Source organism: Castor canadensis, chromosome 17 (assembly GCF_047511655.1).
Source record: "Castor canadensis chromosome 17, mCasCan1.hap1v2, whole genome shotgun sequence".
NCBI lineage: Eukaryota > Metazoa > Chordata > Mammalia > Rodentia > Castoridae > Castor > Castor canadensis.
In genome coordinates, this window is record NC_133402.1 from 46,660,870 (window position 1) to 46,683,323 (window position 22,454).

The 22,454-nt window shown below is 46.7% G+C and overlaps 1 protein-coding gene across 11 annotated transcripts in view; it reads right to left on the reverse strand.

The window, feature by feature from the left end:
* Positions 1-22,454, reverse strand: part of Fyco1 (FYVE and coiled-coil domain autophagy adaptor 1) — an 81,064-nt gene that overhangs the window by 5,051 nt on the left and 53,559 nt on the right. For 10 of the 11 annotated variants that reach the window (XM_020178072.2, XM_074059154.1, XM_074059153.1 and 7 more), the window contains exons 15-17: positions 17,585-17,680; positions 13,064-13,274; positions 375-484 (exon numbers count right to left, since the gene is read on the reverse strand). In XM_020178072.2, the coding sequence (XP_020033661.2) occupies positions 375-484; positions 13,064-13,274; positions 17,585-17,680 (417 nt within the window). The other variant, XM_074059156.1, reaches the window with a different exon arrangement.

Below are 22,454 nucleotides of genomic sequence, written 5' to 3' on the forward strand. Positions count from 1 at the left end.
ACCTCAGGGAGAGGATGAGAACACACCGTAAAGAGTCCAGACTCTGGAGTGGGGCTACCTGATCAGGTCAGGCTCCACCACTAGCACAGTGATTGAGAGTGTCACTCCTCCATACCTCTGGTCCTCAGTACCCTTTGCAGTGACAGGAGCTGGAAGGCAAGCCCCTAGGACATGGGGATGCTATGGGGTGGGAATGAATTGCCAGCACGTGGGAAGACACTGTGTCTTCCTGCTTTCTAAAACCTACAGTGAGCACTGAGCACAGAGTAGACGGGTCTAAATCAGAGAACTGTTAATGATAAACTTGACAACTGAATAATCTGTGAGCGTGAAAACAGGTGGCTCCACCTGGGGGCAGTGAAGGGGACTCCTACCTTGAGAAGGTGTTGTCAAAAATAAGCATGTAGATGCCAGGTGTGCGGACCTTGAGCTGGCCCTGGATGTTCTCTTTGTGGGAGTTGCATCGGGTCGTGGGAATGAGGACCTGGGAGGGAGAGCACATGAGAAAGTGTCACAGAGGCCGGGGGCTCCATAGATCCCCTGGTCAGGCCTTTTGTATTAGGGGAGGAGGCTGAGTGCACTGTCTGAGGTCATAGCTGACTTGCCCCCATCCACTCCACTCTGGTGGGGGAGGCTGTGGGTATGAGTTTCATCCAGAATGATGACTGGTTCCCCAGCCTCCCTGACCACAGTCGAAAAAGTCAGGTTGCTCTGGAGCATCCCTTGCTGAGTGCCGGGGCTCATGCCTATAATCTTAGCTACTCAGGAGGCAGAGATCAGGAGGATCACAGTTTGAAGCTAGTCCCAGGCAAATAGTCAGCAAGACCCTATTTTGAAAAAAATTCATCACAAAAAAAGAAGGCCTGGTGGAGTTGTTCAAGTGGTTTGCCTAGCAAGCGTGAAGCCTTGAGTTCAAGCCCCAGTACTGCCAGAAGAAAAGAAAAAAAAAAGCTGGGGCTTATTCTAGGTGACATCCACCTGTCCAGCTGTCTCCTACTGGTCCTAGTGCTGCCCTTGGGTCTCCTTCCAGACGACGATCTTTCAGGCACTTTATGAAGCTATGCCTTCTAGCTTGGCCCGACCACAGGCCTCCACTCTTGGCCACAGCCTGGTTGGTTCACATGCCCAGAACTCTTCCATTCTTCCAAGCCTGACACTCAACCTCCTGTTTACTCTCTGCTTTCTCTGAAAATGACAAATTTGTCCCAGGCCATTTGGGAAAATGGGCCTTGTTTTCAGAGGCCAAATCTGAGCATACGGTGTGTAGGTCAGGGCCATGGCTGGAATCACTGGATAGCTAAGCTCCTCCCGACGAGGGCAGGGCCTTCACACTGGTGATCAGCTATGGCAAAGAGCAGGCAGGCCAGGACACAAGACAGACAATTGAAATTTTAATTAAATTTTTTTTCTTTCTTCTTTTTTTTTTTTTTTTTTAACCCTGTATTTAGAAGTGACAAGGTCCTTCAGGGTCTGGTCTTGTAGAATGTGCCTAAGCCTTCCATTTTGAAATGCCTACACACACATGGCTGAATAGACCAGAGGTTCTGCAGACCACAGTAGCATTGTCATAACTTTGAATCTGAATCAGGCAACATGTCCCAAAAGTCACCATCTTTATTTTTGACAAAATGAAATGTTGCTCCTTTTTCAGGCCTGTAATTTTTTGTTATATTCAGCTTTTATTTTTCCTATCAATCATTTTTAACTTGAACAAAATGACTGAATCCAAAACAATTATAAAGATATGATTGCTTTTCAACTCAAGCTTGAATACTGCTGCATATTTCTCAAAGCCCTACATTTTTGCCAGAAGTTCCCAAAGTGAAGTGAACTCCCACAAAGGGCTCTGCCCTCAAGGATCTTGTTGTTTAACTAAGATGACAGACAAGAGAATTCTCAATGACACTTCAGTGCAAGTGCCAGAGAGGAGAACCGGCAGTGGGCGGCTAGCCCAGCCCCCAGGTGGGAGGGAGAAGAGGCAGAATGCCATTAAGACTTCCTGGAGGCAATGCTGAGCACAGGTAATTCAGCTAGTTAGAGCAAAGCCTGCCTGTTCCAAGCAGTGGGGCAACATATTCAAAGGCATGGAAGAACGGCCAAGATTTACTCTCCTGAGAAGTGACCCAAACCAGAAAACACCTGTGAAACAACAGTTTTCAGGACACTGGTAATCAGGCAATGAAGGACCATGATCCCCGAGAGACAGGAACTAGGTGAGCCAGGCTGTCCTCCTTCAGTGCTTTCAGAGAAAGAGGAAGCAAAAGACAGAGGGCAAACAGAAAACACACAGGACAATGACAGATGCAAACCTAACCTTATCAACAATCACACTGAGTGTAAATAGTGTAAACCGGCTGACTGAAAGTAGAGGTCATCAGATAAGAAAAAAGCAAAACACCCAGCCCTATCAACTGCTTGCAAAAAATGCAGTTTAAATACACAGATACAAATAGGTTAAAAGTGAAATAATGTAAAAGGATATACCGTGTTAACAAAGCAGTGAAAAGAAAGCTGCACTGACTGTGTTAATCACACAAAGTAGATTTTATATCCAATGTATTGCCAAGGATAATTGTGTAGTGATAAGGATGTTGATTTATCAAGTGGACACAACAGACCTCATGTTTATGTCTCTTGTGACAGTGCTTCAGAACACACAAAAGGTCACCTGGCAGAGCTACAAGGAGCAATCAAGCTTACAATTGAAGTTGGAGACTTCAATTCCCCGCTCTCAGTAATTAATGAAATCAGCAGACAGGAGCTCAACCAGGAACTAGAAGACGTGCACAGTGTATCCACTCACCTGACCGAAATGACATGTGGAGAACACCCCACTCAACAGCAGTAGGCACACAACCTTCAAGTGCTCTGGAACATTCTAGGCCATTGAAACCAAATCCCTCAAATTTGGGATTCAAGTTACACAGAGTATGTTCTCTGGCTACAATGGAATTAAATCAGAAACCAATAGCAGTTATCTGGAAAACTTCAAAATATTGTAAAAACTAAATCACAAACTTTTTTTTTTTGAGACAAAGTCTTGGTATGTAGCCCAGAATGGGCTTGAACTCATAATCCCCTTGTCTCAGCTCTCAAGTACTGGGATTACAGGCATGTGCCATCACATCTAGCCTAAACTACAAAATTAAGTACATGGGTTAAAGAGAAAACACAAAGGTATGTAGGGAGGGCACACAGCAGGATGTTCCTGACACAACAGTGTTTGCTCTAGCTGGAAGCTGGTGATATTAAGGGGGCGGGCTGGGCCTAAGACAAGCCTGGAAGGGCCAGAGATGCAGAACCTGAGGTGAGGACCTGCTGCATACAGGTTCTGTGGCAGCATCCTCTGCACATGTTATCTTACTCAGTTCTACTCATGTTCTACAATACTCCAAGTCCACCAGGGCCTAAACATCCTGGGAGGTTGAAGGGTTGGGTCAGTTTCTGTGGTTCAGGACCTAACATGCCTGAGCCTGGCCTAACACTGCCACAAGCATGTATAAAAGGAGCGGGGACCCTGTGTGCCTGAAGGACGGACTGCAGGAGGTCCCAAAAGGTGGTAAGTGGTCAAGGAGACACCTCTCCTTCCCAGAAAACTTCTGTCTGCATCTGAAAGGCATCTCTGCCCTCAGGCAATACTCAAAAAGGCTATAAACCCAATCCCCAGCCCAACCCACGGGACCACCGGTTTCCTGGTCCCCCTGCATTCCCCACTGTGCAGTCTTTCTCTTCTCTTCTCTACAAATAAAATCTTTCCAACCTCTGCTGCTGCAGTCCACCTGTGCTTTCATTCTCAGAGTGGGCTCAAGAACCCTGAGCACCTGAAATTCCCGTGTGTGTCATCTGTACATCATATTTGGTGATGCATGAAGGGACAAGCCTTCAACTGAGGTTGGTATAGGTTGTGCCAGACTGGGAAAGGCTGCCTAGGAAGGTGACTGTGACCATCCAGCACTCTGATGGAATCTGTTCTCCAGGAGAGCCTAGCTACGGTGGACCTCTCAGGCCAAATTTTGTTTCTCTCTCTCTCTCTCTCTCTCTCTCTCTCGTTAAGGAGGGTTTCTCCCCTGGGAGACTGAGGAAAAGCTCCGAGCCCATTACAGCTGTAAGGAAGGCAACCGGAGAGAACTTTTGTGCCAGCTGGGGGCTTATACTGCATTGCCAATGCTATGTGGGCAGAGCCTGACTTCAGTGCACCAAGGCTTTTTCTTTTTCCTCTCCTTAAACTCTAACTCTCTTTTTCAAGATCTGACCTGCTTAAGAGGAGGTCTGAAAACAGCAGGTGGAAAAGAAAGTTTCTCTTCAAGCTATAAAGGTGTTCTAGTCGGGGCACTCCCTGGTGTCACCCGAAGGCTGGAGATGCAACTTCCTGACCCGCGCTGAGATTGCAAAGGCGGTTAAGTCTCAGACCCCTTCAGCCATATCTGCGGCAAACAGACAATCAGATCTCTTATGCTTCCTTCATAGTTTCCGTGGGCTGAGAGTGGAGGTCACCCCTTGCTTCCAGTGCTCCAGTACTGCCCTTGGGCAGGACTGACCTAGACAGCAGTGGTGACCAATAATCCCTCATGCATTGAGCCTGGAAACTCTCTTTTCCCCCAATCCTCAGCCTCTCCTTCCCCTTTCCCAAGTAGTTCAGGATGAGTGTCCCCCTCCACCCTTTGCTCTAAACAGCAGTGGGCTTCCTTCTTCAGGGAGTTTGGGGAAAATCCCTGCAGACACCAGAAAGTGCTAATCTCCAATTTAGGTTAACTGTTTTTGTCAAGCATCAGGTTAACTGGTTAAACAGGTTCTACAGCCTGCCCTCAGGGAAAGAAAAAAACCCCAAACACTTAAAAGGCAGGGACTTCATGGTCTTCTCTGGAGCAAAAGCCTTCAGATGCTCCCTCTCTTTTCATAGAAAATATATGCCTCACAGGATATATAGGGGGACAGGAGTCTACTTCATCAGGAGTCCCCATCCATGCCTCTGCAGGGGTCCTCCCTCTGGCCATGCAAGCCTTCTTGGTTACTTTGATAAGAGTTATTTTTAAATTACAAGTCTTCAGCTGGTAGAGGAGAACCAGGTATCTCGGTCGCAGGGCAAACAGGCAAGTCAAAATAGATAAGAGATTGGTCAAAGGTCATTTTGGTGGGGTGGCTGCACCCGAAATACCTAAAAATCCTCCACGACCTTAGCCTCAGGTGGCAGTGGCAGGAGCAAGGGAGAGCAGGACGCCCTCTCCTACTAGAGTTTCTCCTTATCTGGGGACACTTAGATAAAAGGAGAAACCTCTGTTCAGCTGACCAATTTTCCCTTGTTTCCCTGTTTTAGATGGGGAATCAAGCTTCAAGGATCCAGGAAGGATACCCTCTTGCCTGCTTTTTAAAACATTGGAAAGATCTTGATCCAGAAAGTCTTCAGCAAAAGAGACTCAAGTTTTACTGCACTCAGGCTTGGCCACAGTATCCTCTGGGAGATGAGGAAAGATGGCCAGAAGGAGGGAATACCATTATTCAATTAGATATGTTCTGTAAAAGGGAGGGAGAGTGGACTGAAGTCCCATATGTTCAACTGTTCTTTTTCCGAAGAGACCACCCAGAATGGCTGAACAAATGCAGGATAGATACCAATACCATGGTAATTCTTTCCAGAAAAGCCCCCAAACTCCCTTGCACCAAAAAAACCCATCTAATGCTCCATCAGCTCCCCCTCTGCCTCCTTACCCAGCTACCTCACACACCAGACACTGTCCCACAGGACTCTATCCCCTCCAGTTAATTCCTGGAGGGGACAGGGCTCACATTCCTTTTAAAGTAAGTGAACTTAAAGAAATAAAAAAGGATTTAGGAAATTACACAGAAAACCCAGATCAGTACATCCAGGCATTTAGAGAAGTCAGCAAAACTTTAAACTGAGCTGGAAAGCTCAAATGCTATTGCTTTCTCAGACCCTTACTGCTCTGGAGAAACAGCAGGTACTAGATCAGGCAGTCAAAGCTGGAGACGATTATCACTTAGATAAAAGCAGCCCTACAGCCCTGTCTCAGATTGGCTCCTCACAGGAGGAGGAGGGGGAGGGAGAAGAAAGACAAAGACACTGGATACCTAAAAGGGAACCTCAATTCCCAATTCCAACAGGAGATCAGGCAGTACTTAGGTATGACCCTAAGTGGGACCTGAAAATGACAAGGATGAACGGCATTGTAACCATTTCATCCACTGCATTCTTCAGGGTCTAAGGAGAGCCAAGGTAAAACCTCTTAATTACTCCCAAGTCACGGCTGTACAGCAAGGACCCTTAGAAACCCCAGTAGCTTTCCTACAGAGACTTAAGGATGCTTTACAAAAGCATACCAACATTGTACCAGAGTGACAGGAAGAGGAAATCGTCCTAAAAGATAAATTTCTAACACAGTCAGTGCCAGATATCCATAAAAAGCTTCAAAAACTGGTAGCTGAAGGGAGCAGAGATCTAGACCAATTGGTCCATGTAGCCACGTCCATATACTATAATAGGGACTTAGAAAAAAAAAAAAAGAAGGACCTGGAAAAGGAAAGAGAAAGGATAAATGGCAGGAGGCTCTGATTGCAGTGCTCAGAGAGGCTTCCCTGGGGCAAAGTCCAAACCGGAAGACAGGCTTTTAATGTGGACAGGCAGGCCATTTTAGGAGGGAGTGCTCCCGGAGAAAGCTACCTCTGGGACCCTGCCCCATTTGTCAGGGAAAACATTGGAAGGCACACTGTCCTCAGTTTCCAGGGGAACCAAGGCCAGAGCCTCCCACCCAATGACAGGTCCCTAGGCCTCCCATACAGGCTCCTGTAACCTCTGTAAAAGCAGGGGAGCCCTGGGTTTTACTCATTAAAAAGCACAAGGTCAGCCTCCTTATCGATACTGGAGCCAGCATCTCAGCTATTCCTTTTTCTCCCAGACCCAGGTCCTTCAAGACAGTTACTGTTTGGGGCATATCAGGCCAGCCCCCAGAGCTTTATTTCACTCAGCCTCTAGCCTGCTCCTGGGGAGATTTCCACTTCTGTCACTTCTTTTTAATTGTCCCAGAAACCCCTACTCCTCTGCTAGGGCCAGACCTTCTATCTAAATTGGGGGTACAGCTCCTTTTACCCCCAGGAGAGTACTTTTGCTTGCCCAATAGAGGAATAAGTGGACCCCACAGTGTGGACAGATGGACACACTGTGGGATGGGCATGAACAGCCATCCCAGTCCTCAAGGACCCCTCCTGGTTTCCCCATCAAAAACAATATCCTTTAAAGCCAGAAGTTAAGGAGGGGCTAATTCCCATAATCAAAGACTTAAAGAGACAGGGACTGCTAATAGAATGCTCCAGCCCATATAATACTCCTATTCTTGGTGTCAGGAAGGGACCTAACAGATGGAGGCTAGTCCAGGATCTCTGCCTGATCAGTGAAGCAGTAGTGCCTCTCCACCCTGTAGTTCCAAATCCCTACAAGCTTTTAGCCCAAATACTGCCAGGTACTGCTTACTACTCTGAACTGGACTTAAAGGATGCCTTCTTTTGCATTCCCTTACACCCTAAAAGTCAATCTATCTTTGCCTTTGAGGACCCCACAAGAAAGTCTGGACAGGTCACTTGGACTGTCCTCCCCCAGGGATTCAGAGACAGTCCCCACCTCTTTGGGTTGGCTCTAACCCAAGACTTGGCAGAGTGGCAATATCCACAAGCTACTCTGCTACAATATGTAGATGACCTCTTGCTCTCTGGACCAAATGAGCCTATCATTTCATGAGCCACTGAGTCCTCACTAAACTTCTTAGCAGATAGAGGTAATAAAATCGCTAAAGAAAAAGCCCAATTGTGTCAGTCTAGGGTTACAGTCTAGGAGAAGATAGAATTCCATCCAATCCTGATGTTTCCCCTACCTAAAACTCTAAAGCAATGGAGAGCCTTTTTGGGGGCCACAGGATACTGTAGAATTTGGGTCCTGGGAGATAGGCAAACCTAGCCCTTATACCAAATCCTTAAGGAAGCACAGAAGATCCCCAGTCCTTTACTGAATGGGATGTCAAGTCAGAAAATGCATTCCACCAATTAAAAAGGCCCTTATGACAGCTAGCACTGGTCTCCTAGTACAACACAAGTTTCAATTATATGTCTATGAAAAGGGAGGATTGGCCTTGGGCGTGGTGACTCAGCTCCAGGGCATCACTTCCCAGCCAGTAGGCTACTTAAGCAAAGAATTAGATCAGGTAGCCAAGGGATGGCCAGGATGTTTTAGAGCAGTGGCTGCAGTAAGCCTTCTAGTGCCTGAAGCTCAAAAACTTTTCCTAAACCACCCCCTAATGGTTTATACCCCACATGACCTAGGGGGAATTTTAAACTCAAAAGGAAAACTTTGGCTATCTGACAGCTGTCTACTTAAATACCAGGCCCAGCTTCTGGGAGGGACAAAAATAACTTTAAGGACTTGTCAGAGCCTAAATCCTGTATCTCTTCTACCAGAGGCAGAGGAAAATCCTGAACACTCATGTGAGGAGGTATTATGGAAAATTATGCTTCCCAATCTGACTTACCTGATCAGCTCTTAAAAAAAAACCAGATCTAGAATTATACACTGATGGTAGTTCCTTTGTCAAAAATGGTGTCAGATATGCAGAGTGTGCAGTTGTAACAGAATTTGACATTCTCAAATCAGGTCCTCTTCCTCCTAATACAAGTGCTCAACTGGCAAAATTAGTGGCCCTAACAGAAGCCCTAAAACTGTCAAAAGAATAGAGAGTCAACATCTATACAGATTCTAAGTATCCCTTCCTGATCCTGCATGCTCATGCAGCCATCTGGAAGAAAAGGAAAATGCTAACTACAATAGGAGCAGCTTCCCATAGAAATAAGAGAGGTTACTTTAATAGTTTTAGGGATAACAGCATTAGTTGCAGCCCTAGCTGGAATCAGCTATGGGTTGATTGCCAATCATGTAACTGCAAAAAAACCTAACCAAAGTGGTAGAGGACACCTCAGACCAGGTAGGCCTTGCCATTAAGGACATACAAAGATCTTTGTCATCCCTTGCCTGTATGGTCATGGACCACCACCTGGCCCTAGATTTTCTTTTGGCTAAACAAGGAGGGGGGGTATGTGTCATGGCCAATACTTCCTGTTGCACATATACAAACACTTCAGGCATTGTAGAGGAACATGCAGATTACATTCTCCAACAGGCTAAGTGGCTCCGGGAGCAATCTCTTGAGACTCAGGTTTCTACACAGGTGTGGGACCAAATAAAATCCTGGCTCCCCTCCAGGGCTTGGTTCCTACCCTTTCTGGGGCCTATAGTTGCCATTATTCTCTTGCTTGTGTTTGGGACTTGCATTTTAAACTTACTTGTCAAGTTTGTTTCTTCTCAAATGCCCCTGATGGAGATGAAAACAACCTACTATCACGGTCCCTTCTAACTCCTCTCTTGTGGTCAGCCCTGATGCTGTGGGACCCTTCATCGCCCCCTGTCAGCAGGAAGCAGTTACTAAATAGACTTTGTCATCCCTATCCCTAACAGCAGTTAGGGCAATCATTGAGAGGGGGGATTGAAGGACCGACTGCAGGGGGTCCCAAAAGATGATAAGTGGTCAAGGAGATACCTCTCCTTCCCAGGAAACTTCTGTCTGCACCTGAGAGACATCTCTACCCTCAGACAATACTCAAAAAGGCCATAAAACCCAATCCCCAACCCCACCCATGGGACCACAGGTTTCTGGGTCCCCCAGCATTCCCCACTATGCAGTTTTTCTCTTCTCTACAAATAAAATCTTTCTGACCTCTGCTGCTGGAGTCTGCCTGGGCTTTCATTCTCAGAGTGGGATCAAGAACTCTGAGCACCTGAAATTCCTGCACATGTCATCTGTGCATCATGCCCACTCTGCTTACCTTCACACTCACTTCTTGAGGACAAAGCAGTATGATGGTCCTCTGAAGAGGGTGTGTAAAAGTAGACTGCTGTGTGTGCTAAAACAACACCCTTCAGTTCTTTTAAACATTCTGTTCTATAAACTTCTCCTTTTACCTACAGGCTCATCCTCTGACCCTCATCCCTCCCTTACCTTGCCTCACACCTGCTGCTCCTAGGTTCTTGAAGTGTGACCTTCACTGTTCCCTGGTTACCATCCCAGAGGCTGGGATAGGCACTCTTTAGGTGAACCCCCAGTGCCTGCCCACCTCCACTGTAACATCTGCCATCTGGAATGATAGGGGTCCCACTCTGATTAGATGAGCTCCTCATGGGCAGATCTCACGAGATCCCTTCATCTCTCCATCCCCAGTGGGCCCTGGAGCCTGGTATACAGAAGAAGCTCAATAACTGGTTGTCTGTGGGTCCCTCTGTCTGCCCCCTTGGCCATCATGAAATCTGTGCTTCCCATCAGGTCCAGGCTGGTCAGGGCCTGCAGTCCTGGGAGGGACCTCAGGTAAAGATTAACAGCTGCCCCATTGCTGGCTGATGATCTTGGACATGTGAAGGCAAAGCAGCATTTGAGCATACCTAACACGGGACCCTTCTGCCCTCTTCTCTTCACAGTGAGGAAGGACAGTGATGGTCTTAATTCCAGGAAGGCCACCTAGAAGCCAGAGATGAGGCAGGCTCCATCAGGTCCCTATGGCAGGTGAGTGACTGAGCAAGGGAGAAGCTCACAGCTCAGCCTGAGTGGGCAGGTGGAAAAGCCAAGGCCAGGATATCTTATTCTGTCACTTCTTCCCTCCCTGCAAACATTCTCCAGTGTCTCATACGGGTGGGCTCAGTGCCAGGCGCTTGGTGGCAATCTGAGATGGTGGCAAAGGGGCTTCTGGTAAGTTCCTGGTAGCAAAATTCCTTCATGCCAAGCTCTCAGGCACACTGGCCACACTGCTGTTTGACCAACGGTGACCTAGACAAGTTCTGCACCTCAGGGCACGAAGCCCTGCCTCACACAGTGGGAATGTGTTTCCCGTGTACAGTGAGCAGCACTGTGTCTGAGGCCACTCTCAGGTGATGGCAAGGAGGAGACTTGGACCCAGGTGCCAGGAGCTCCCCTCCTGAGTAGAGGTTCAGACTGCTCAGGAATGAAGGGCTCCAGAGTGAGTGGGGTGGTGTGGGTGCAAGCCCCAGCAGAAGAATTTTTTAACAGTAGTTTTTAAAGAACATGATACCAGCCAGGCACTGGTGGCTCACACCTGTAATCCTAGCTACTCAGGAGGCAGAGATCAGAAGGATCACGGTTTGAAGCCAGCCTGGGCAAATAGTTCATGAGATCCTGTCTCAAAAAAATCCGCCACAAGAAAGGGCTGGTGGAGTGGCTCAAGGCATAGGCTCTGAGTTCAAACCCCAATACCACAAAAAAAAAAAAAAAAAACCAAAACCTCAGTAAACTCAAAGCCAAATCAAGGAGGTGGAATTACATTTTAAGAGTGTGTTTTAAACAGGTGGAAATGACAAAGCACTTTCTCAATGAACCGATTCCAGCATGGCAGAGCTGGCAGAAAGGAAACCTACAGACATCCATTTCTCTGTGGTGGTGGCAGACCTGGGAGAGCAGGCTGTCGCGTGCCCACTCCGCCTCCCAACCTGGCTCTCCTGGCTCTGCCTTTCCTCAGCCCTCAACAGTGAGAGACTAACAGCCGACAACACATGGACCTCACAGAAACCCTGCTTCCACGACTTCACATTGCTCTTCCCTATCCCAACCCTTGCCCTTCTTGTCATATAAGGATTTCTGCAGCTTTCAGCTCCAGTCCAGCATGTCTGACAGCCTTAACCATTCCTTCCACCCACCAGGATTCAAACAGAACTTGCTTTTCCACCCAAACCAGCTCACCCTCCATTATGCCTCTGTATGAATGCAGGTGTGGGATTTAGACCCTAGCGGTGGGCTTCCCTCTTCTTCCTCCCATACTGAATTAGCCAGCCACTGAGCCCAGAAGGTCCACACCTCTGACTTTGTGTTCTGGAATATCCCACCCCATCCTTTCTGGGACTCCCAACCCTTTCATTTAGACCAGTGTCTTCAACCTGGGCTTCTCTCTGGAATTATTGAGGAACACCCGCATCCCACCTCCAAAGTTTAAGACATCTGTGGTGTGGTCTCAGGAGTTGGGGTTTTAAAAGTTCTCCAGGTGTTTCTAGTGTGCAGCCAAGATGGAGAACCACAGTGCAGGAACAGGTAACATTCTGGGCCTAGAACATCCCAGGAGTTTATTGTGGGCCCAGATCCCTCCCAGTTGGGAGGGATCTGCCACCAAGACCTCAAGCTTCACCACCCAAGTGACACCGTTATTCTTGCAGGTGACATGTGGAACACCATAAGCTAATAACCAGCGGCAGAGAGGTCACACCTCCCAAGGTGACCTACTTCTGCTTTGCATATCTCTGTAAGAAAAATCATCCTTAAAGAGAGCCCTATCTCTGTATCCCTCTGACTTTTACCTACACATTTATACCACGGTCAGAATGAACCTGTGTGGCATAGGGGTGACCACTAGACATCTGCAGTCAGTGCTCCTGAGCCTCTGGGACTTGACTGCCAACTTAATTGGGTTGACAGATGGCTCAAAGACTAGTAAAGCACACCTCTGAGTGTGTCTGTGAAGGCCTTTCCAGAGGTGACTGAATGCTGAGGGCTCTAATCTCATCAATAGATTAATACCTGATAGAGTCACACTAAAATGGCATTACTGGGAGGTGGCAGAAAGTAGGAGGTGGGGCCGAGGTGGAGAAATTAGGTCACTTGGGTGTGTCCTGGAAGGATGGATCTTATCCAAACTTCTTCCTCTGACCCTATCTTTGCTTCCTAGCCACTGTGAGATGACATCTCTGCGTCACCACACCTTTTCACCATAATGCTCTGCCTCACCTCATGCCCAGAAACCATGAAGCCTACTGGCCATGGAAGTACGAGCCAAAATAAATCCTTCCTCCTTTAAAATTGATTCTCTCAGGTATCTGTCACAGTGACAAAAGGCTCAGAATATTCTAGGTAGGGCCTGCCTAGCACGGGGCAGGAAGGCCACAGCCTTGCTTTGGGAAGATCTGCCCAAGCATCCTAGTGTATATAAGGGCCCCCAGGCAGGGAGCATGGCCTACCTTGCATTGATCCAGTGGTGTGTCCTCTGCCTCCTGGAAGACCACGCTGAAAGAGATGCTCTTGGGGTCAGAGGAGAAGACCCAGCTGATGGTGAGGCCTGGCTCAGCCACGGTGATGGGAATCAGGCTGTAGGTACTGGACCTCACAAACAGCTCCCTGTTGCCCTCCCCGAAGTTGGTGATCTCTTCCACTGTGAGGGGTAATCTGATCCTAAAATAAAAATGCAGAGGGACCTGATCCAGTGGTAAAGTGTTTGTGTCTATGGGCTAGGTGGTCTGTGGCTCAGAGGTAGCTGGAGATTTTAGAGGCTCTTGGGAGGACAAGTCCTGGGCACTCTTGACCAACAGGCTTAATTATTGGATGTGCAGCTCACACCAACAAATGTTTCCTGAGGGCTTACCACGTGGCTGGTGTAGTTGGGGTTGGGGGGAGGGTCACAGCAGTGAAAATCCTCACACCTCCAACCCTTTTGTGCTTTTGTTATTTTTCAGACAGGCTCTCACGTTTATGCCTAGGTCTCCATTTTATTTATGCTTCCTGCAAAGCTGGGAATGACAGACACACGTCACCACACCCAGCTTTTATTGGTTGAAATGAGTCTTGTGAATTTTTTGCCCAGGCTGGCCTTGAAATTCCTCCTGATCAATGCCTCCTGAGTGGCTGGGATTATAAACTTGAGCCACTGTGCCCAGCCTTGATTCTTTATTTCCAACATTGTTTTTGCCCAATATGTATATTTTTCAAGGACCTGAGAGCAGGTGCAGTTCATTCTGAGAAAGAGGTCTTTCCCGTGATGTGGAAATCTTACCACAATACCATGTAAAAAGTCACTGGGTCTGAAGGAATGTCCCACTCATGTGGGGTCACTACAATCATGTGCTCCAGAATTCTCCTGTACCAGTCACCTGGACTGGGCCTCAGGTCTCTTTGACCTTTCTAGACATCACCCATTCAGTGTGAAGGACAATACTCAGTCTCTCCTGAGGAGGGGCCAACAAAAACAAGGCCAGGCTTTGCCAGCTAGGCTCAAACAGAAGAAATCTACTGTCTACAAGCTTCGTGTTGTAGGTGCCGATTTTACACTGAGTGACTCCAGAAATTCTAGTTTACACAAGCTCAGGGTACCAACAAATTCCCCGTATTCTAAAACAAGTTGCCCTGATATGTCTTCAGATTCGCTTGTGCTTGCTAAGCCTTAGCTTGCTGTCACTTTTTAAAGAGGCAGGAAACAAAATTGACCTCAAGGTATTGTTCTTGCATCTGATTCACATGTACAGCTGAGCTCCTCTCTGTATTCATTTTATACGGTTCTTGATAAGGATTTGCCTCTGATTCTATCTGTTACTCTTATGTCTTTCTTGTCTCTTTACTTCAATGTAGTTTTTTAAGAAGTCTTATTAGGAGCAATTTCAAGTATTTCCTTGCTCTTCCCAACTAAGTGCAACTGAAATATCTGGAATTAATTCAGCAGACAACCACAGTATAACTGAAGGGTAGGGAAAGGATTTGAAGAAAATCACAATGGCTTGGAATCTCTGAGTCCTCACCTGTGTAAAACTGAAAACTGCTTGTCATACTAAGAACCAAGAAAATCACAGCTTGAATGAGGAAAGGCAGACAGCAGAGGCCAAAAGGGACGTCACTCAGATGTTGGAATATCTGACAGGCTTTGCAGCCATCATAGAAATGTCTTGATAGTAATTTCTAGTATTCTTGAAACAATGAAAAACTAAAACAAAAATAAACTCAAAAATAATTACATAAACCTCACTAAAGAAACAAAAGATGTTAAAAAAAAAAAAAGCCAAGTTTTAAAAAACATATAACAACCAATCACTGGATGGGCTCAAGGGCAAAATGAGTATGACAGATAAACTTGAGGAAAGAAATTACTTGATCTGAGCAATGCAGGGAAAATATTCTGGGGGTGGGAGTACCTGAAGAACAATAACAAACTGTCTCACAGATGTATCAATGGAGACCCAAATGGAGAGGAAAAAAGAGCATATCTAAAAAAAAAAAAAAAAAAAGCTAAAAACTTCTAAAATTTGGTGACAGACATACAACTATAGATTCAAGAACCAAGCACCACTCAAATAGGAAAATCCCAAAAGAAATCCATGCTAAGACTTAACTGAGTTAAACTTCTGAAAACAAAAGACAAAGAAAAAAGTTTTCAAAGCATTTGAGTGACAGGAGATTTCTTAACTAAAACCATGGCAGCCAGAGGAAATGGCATCGTATTTTTTCAAGTGCTTAAAGAAAAGAGCTGTCAACTGTGAATTCTCTTTGTGGCAAAATATCCTTCAGTTATTTTTCTGAGTCTAGCAGTGCATTAAAAGAATTATACACCATGGTCAAGTGGGCTTTATTTCAGGGAAGTGAGGCTTATTCAATATTTGAAAATCTGTCAGTGTGATCCATTGCCGTAAAAAGGTAAAGAGGAAAAAGCCTCAAATGATTTCATCAAATGAGGAGAAAAAAAAAGCATTCAACAAAATTCAGCACTCATTCACGAGTGATTAGGCTGTGAGAAGCATGCGACAAACATTCTGGCAGCTTTATTTTTGCATATCCAACCATCATTTCCTTAGGATAAATTCCTAGATGTAGGCTTTCCAGGCCAAAGGGAATCTAAAATGTTTGAATTTTTGGTCTGTCCTGCAGCTACACTGCTCTCCACACAGGGAACATTTCCTACTCCTCTGACATCACCAGCTTGTGAACAGGCTCTCCTCTCTCCATTCTCCCAACATTTGGCCTGCCCCATGATTCAAGGTAGTGTTATCCAAGAGAACAGGCTGAATGCATTACCTGTTCTCTCCAATCCCATCTAATCCTTCAGGAAATTCCATTGGCGCCATCTTCAAAACAGACCCAGAGTCTGACCTTCTCTCTATCCTTTCTGCACCACTTGGCCCAGGGATCTGTGATTCCTATGATACCCTCCTACCTGGCCTTTCTGCTTCTGCCCTTGTGCCGCTCCATAATCTGTTCTCCACAAGGCAACTAGAGTGATCCTTTCTCAAATGCAAATTAGATTGAGTCACTTTTCTACTCCTAATCTAATTTTGGGCTCCTGTTTCCCTCAGATTAGAAGCCAACGTCTTCACAATGGCCAACAAGGCCTATGCAATATGAACCTGTTTCCTTTCTATCTCTCTGCTTTGGCCACACTGGTCCAGTTCTTGTATCTAGAACATGCAAGGCACCATTCTTCACAAAACCTTTGCACTGACTGTTCCCTCAGACATCTGACTGGCAACTCCTTCAAGTTTTATATTCTTAGTGTCGTTCTACTGAAACTGCAAATTCCCCTGTCCTCTTATCTCATTTTTGTTGACTTTTTTCCATTTCAAGGACCATCTTGTAATATATAATACTTGTTTACTTACATTTGTGTATTGTCTGTCAACCCCTGGTGGAATATAAACCCCACCAGGGCAGGGGGAGTCTTTGTGCACAGGTGTACATGAAGCACCTAGGGACAGCTCCTGGCAGATGGTAATAAGTAAATGTCAATCAACAAATGACTGAGTGTCCTCAATGACTACCATGCAGCCACTGGACACAACATCAGAGAAACTGATGATACGTGAAAACACTCACGCTTTAACATGATGCTGAAAAAGCTTACACCATGAGATTTAGAGTATTTATGTCAAAAAATGATCAGGATGGTTACTGTGAAAACTGTCAGAATAAAAATGGAGTCACTTTTGTCAAAACCTAACAACAACAAAACAAGTCAGGAGATTACAGTGAAAAGAATCTCATGCTTTGCCTGGTAACAAGAAGTGCCACGAGACGCGGCCACAGTCACGATCTTCCACAGAAAACACTCTGCTGGGGCGTCTTTCCAGCCGTGGACTGATGCCTTCCTGATTTGTGATCCCTGTAGGTGAGGATTGCTGTTTGAAAATAATTTTTGTCATCCTCATCTGTCTTCACAAACTTCCCTTTGTCTCAATGTCCTTGAATGTGCACATAGCTTACCATTGCAATATTACTCCCAGATGAACCTACTAATCTTTGGAGAAGGTCTCCATTTGTTGTTTAGGTTGATAGCAAATACCAAAATAGTGTGCTCATTTTTATTTTCCTGTTTTTCTATAATGAAAATACACTGCTCTTACAATAAGAAAATAAAGGAGTGGATGTGGTGGCGCACATCCATAATCCCAGATCTCTGGGAGGCATAGGAAGGAGGATCTTGGTCCCAAGCTAGCCCTGGGCAAAACTATAACTAAAGCAAAAAAGGACTCAAGTGGTAGAGCACCTACCTAGCAAGCATAAGGCTCCGAGTTTAAACCCCAGTACCACCAACAGAAAAAAAACAAAAAAAAGACCCATATGTTAATATATCCTAATGAAAGTAAAAAAAAAAATAACAAAAAAAGCATAAACTGACACCTTGCTGGTGCCAAGTCAGAACTCCAGATGGTACCACTTGCTCCAGAAGAGCCAATGTCCCTCCCCATGGCCACACCTGGAGGCCCATTCAGTAGCCTGCCACTTACATCAGCTCCCCCGACTTCAGCAAGCAGATTTCAGCATCCTGCCCAACGGACATGTCCTCAGCGTCCTCAGGAGTCAACGAGTTTGACGTGGTGTCTCTGGAATGTCACAAATGAAAACATAGCCCTTAGCTATAAGCATACAAGATCCTACATTCTGAGGTCTACAGTCCTGGAGTCACGTAGGAGCCTCAGAATGTGTGTGGGATCCTTAAACCAGAGGCCTGGGGCTGGGAGAAGGCTCCAGGCTGCAGAGACTGCCCTGGAGTCACTCTGGTGACTTCGGGATACATGAGTAAAACCACCTGCCAACTGTCCTCTGCTCCCATACCAGAGGCACTGTCGCCACAGGGTTATTATATCATGAGCACCACTGATTCCTGCCTCCTCGGGTCCATCTCGGGAGCACAAGACCAGCTGTCTAGGGCCAAGGGGATAGCAAATGGTGTAGGCCTGGAGGCAGGTAATGGGTCAGACCATGTACAAAAGGGGCTGACCTAAGACACCTCCCTTTCCTTCATGGTGCACTATCAGCCGTGCAGTGGGAGCTACCATGGAGTACAGCTGTGCTATGGTTCCCCGAGTGTGCTCCATGGAACGCAGTGCTGGGGAAGGCAAACTCTATGCGCTATCTCCCTCTTGGGAAGTCACTGTGTACTTCAACAGTAGACTAAGGCCTGCAGTGAAGACGCTTATCAATTTTTAACTCAAGTGTTCCTGCATTTATTTGACCTTAAAACATTTTTAACACCTTCCGAACTACTGATTCTCAGGACACATTGGCAGGTCACAGCCCCTACACTTCACTGATGGGCAGCCAAGGGTCCCAGGTGTCCCTCAGATACCCTGACTACAGCTCAGGGCACAACCTGCCAGGTTCCACACCCCATTGGGCCTGAGGCTGAGACAGTCTCAGGGATCCCAGAGCCCAACCAGCTCCAGTCCTGAGCTCTGCCAAAGTGGACATCAAGATCCAGAAAGAAAAACGGTTTGCCCCTATGTAAGGACATTAACGAGGAAGATTTCCTGCCCAGTACGGATTCTTCCCCCAAAGGTTGCAACAAGTCCCTTTTCAAGTTCTTGAAGGTCTCTCACCAAATGTCCCAGGTATAGTTAATATGTCCCAAATTATATACCTACTCAGTACCCTCCCTCCTAAGGTTCTTACCAGCCTGATGCCCAGTCCCATCCACTCCAGCCTCACCTACCTTCTAAGGACTGGCAGAACTTTCAGGAACTCAGTCTGGCCCTATCTACCTATCTACTGCTGAGTGTCCCCTGGCATGGCAGACTGTACCCTGCACTGAGTTAGGCTCTGCTGGGTTAGGTTGTGGGTCAAAGCCACAAACACTCTCCATCTGAGGCAGGAGAACATGGCTGGACTCCCCTGGAAGAACAAGTGTCACAGTAGACTGCAGCACATGTAAGGTCAGCTGGCCAGCGTGCAGACCACATGCTTAGTGGGCCCTGCTTGCTGCCTCACACCCACTCAGGAAGAAATTTTGAGGCCCTCCCCAGAACAGAGCCTTGACTTGGGTTGGAAAGCTGATGTGCCCGGCTGAGTGCAAAGTCCAGATGGGGTGTTCTATCCTTCCACAGCGTGGAGTACTTAGCCTCCATCCGATGCTGATGGAAGCCAAGGAAAGAACTGGACAGAGTCTTGAAAGAGGAAGACCCCCGAGCAGCAACAGCTGGTTAGGATAGCAAAGCCACACTGAAACTCCCTTATAGTCATTGCACTTTTCACAGGATTTCTTTTACTGCCGACTTACAAAGCCTGTCTGTGCTGGAGGAGCTCAAGCATCCTGGAGGTGGTGACCTCTGTCTGCAAGACTTGGTTTCTGCTAAACTCCACCAGCCTGGATGCTCTGCCTAGCTAAGGCAGGTCCACTCACGCTCAGGTGCAGCAAGGGCTCTTTCCATCACGTGCCTATGTGCTGCCTGTGCTGGAGGGCCACAGGGGGTGGCAGTCTGCTTTGAAGGTTCTGTCTCAAAAGGATGGTGCTCTTTCCAGCAAGACGCAGCGAGAAAGTATCCTACATGCAGAACCTGTGGCCACCTTGGCAACCTCATCACTTGCTTTGCTGCTTACTTTCTACCCTGGCCCCAGACCTGACTCTGAATCCTCCCTGTTCAACATCTCCTCCTGCTGCATCTCCAATTATGGCTTCCAGAGCCTGCAGCCCTCACCATGGGACAAACAGAACCACAGAACATCAGTACAAGTGAGAAGCAGCTCGAGACCAACCTAGTCTACTCCATACTTGATGGCGGGGAAGCAGAGGTTCAGAGTAGGGCAGACAAACCAGGGGCTACACTGGCTGTTGCATCCTGTCCAAAGTACAAAAAATGTACCCAAAATGAAACAAAAAAAAAATGACATAGGATGAGAGAAACTCTGGAGGCTGTGATAGGTTTCCTGATTTTCCTGAATTTGGGATAAAAGTTGCCCTAGTCTGTTTTTTTCTCTTTCCCTACCCCAAGTAGGGACAGACTTTGTCTGTCTGACTACCACATGACAGACAGTTTGGTGACCTGCAAGTGGGTGATTCACAGAACAACTGCCGCCCCTGGCTCTCTGCCCCTGGCTGAGACCCTATCCGAGGGATGCTGGTGTGTGGGTGGGTGGGGAATGTAGTCTCAAGGTTGTGATTGGGGTGGAGAGTTTCCTTTTCAATGGGATTTCAAGCTGTGGGCCACAATCCATTTAGTGAGCCGTGAACCATTTTGATAGGCTGTGACCAATGTAAAAAAATGAAAAAAGAAAATCTCAGTGCAGTAGCACACTGCGTGTTGTGAGGATAAGCACTGTTTTATGAGGCACTTGTTTTTGACTTTGCAGTATACATGTGTGCACACTTGGGCAGCCATGGAAAATGTATTACTATGGGATGGGTAGAACATTTTTAAACAGACGGGCAACATAAGCATGGCCACTAGAGGGCACCCTGTATCCTACATAGCTATTTCCTTTTCCTTGCTATTGAGGTAGTTTTCTCTGAAAAGCAAGATAAACTCACTGCCCACAAGTGACGTACCTCCTCTCTGTGCTCCAGCTGTGGGACCTACTGCTAGCTGTGGCAGTTTCCTATGCTGGCAGGCCACCACTTTCTGCTGAGTTTCTACCTCCGAGTCTGCAGCCCAGACACAAGTCTATCAATCTGCTCTTGCACCTGGGGGTGATCATCTGGGAGTCCGTAGGCATCCCACTGCACACAACCTGTGCTTAATAAACATCTGCCTTATGTATCTCAGCAAATTCTGTCCTGTCCCAAATGCCCTCAAAGGAGGCCATAACTGGTCTCCACTTTAGAAGTAATAAAAAGATGCGTCCAAGTGAGGCAGTGCAGCTCAATGGCTCATACCTTCCTGAGCGAGGGGGTAACAGTGGGTCTCTCCAGCTAACTCTCTGCAGCTGGAATTTACAGTATTTCTCCACCACAAATCTAAATGCATTAACTTTTTTTTTCTTTTTTTGAGACAGGGTTTTGCTATGTAGCCCAGGTTGGTCTGGAACTTGCGGTACTCCTTCCTGCCTCATTCTCCCCAGTGCTGGGATTACAGATGCGTGTCACCATTTCTGGCCTTAACCTGTTTTTCATTTAATTACTGTACATCAATCCTGCAGGCTTGCTGGGAAGCAGACCCTCTGCCTGTGCAGAACCACTGGCTGAGGGATGCCTGGGGCCATGGTGTCTTGCTGACACTCTCCTATCTACCTTCTGCCTTGCTCAGCCCCATGGTGAGGAGTGCTGCTTTGCCTATCCTCAGGCTCCACCAGTCCCTCTGGTCAGCCTTCCTCCGGACAGCCTTCAGGGAACTGGAGGTCATCGGGTCACACTGCACTGTCCAACACAGTGACCACTAGCCACATATTACTATTTATACTTTCATCCATCAGAATTAAATAAAACTAAAAATGTGGCTCCCAGATTGCCTTAGCCTCACTTCAAGGGCACAATCATGGCACGGACTGGCTGCTGGTGGCCACTGTGTTGGCCAGTGTGATACAGAACACGTCCATCATGGCAGAAGGCTCCACTGGCAGTGCAGATTTTGAAGACTAGGTTGAGCATTCACTCTGGGATGTGGGAGTATCTTTTGATTTTCAATTAAATTTATTTTACTATTATTTATAACTAATTGTATTATTTTTAGTAGTAAGTTTTTACTAGAAAATTCTTAGTTTTCCCTTTAATCATTAGCTTCCTTTTTGCCTAAAAACCAAGAAGAGCAATTGTAGGAACCTGACTTCTGATGACTTGGTGCCTATGGTCTGTCCCCAACAAGCAAACCTGCAGCGCATCCCAGTGACCAGCATGGGGCGCCACTGGGCAAACCCTACCCCACTCACTTGTGGATATCTGGCTGGGATACCTGTTTCTGTAGCCATTAACTCATCCTTCACAGCCGACACAGTAGAGCCTTGCAGCCACTCTTTTCCTCCCAACACCAATACATGCTTTATCCTGGATCTGGGAAGTGACAACCTAACAGCTTTGGGCTGGAGAATGCCAGGTTTCTGGAAAAGGTGAGCAGGTCAACATAGTCTCACTTCCAAGACCAATCTGCAGCAGAGATGCCTGCCACCTCCCTTTTAGTCTTCCCCTGGATCTATTTTGAAAGTGGTTACACATTACAGGGAAAGTCCAAGACAGATTTGATTGGGTCCTCACCCTAGGAAGTTTAGAGCTTTGTTTCAAAGGAAAGTAGTACCCTTGGAACAATAACCACTGCTAACTGGCAGATAATAAAAGGCATTTTATAAAGGAGTTGAAATAAAATATTGGCCTCCAAAATGTGATTGGTTTGGTTCCTTGAATTTAGTTGCAAGTCTTCTGTTCTATACAGAACTTTCTATCAGAGAAGGGTT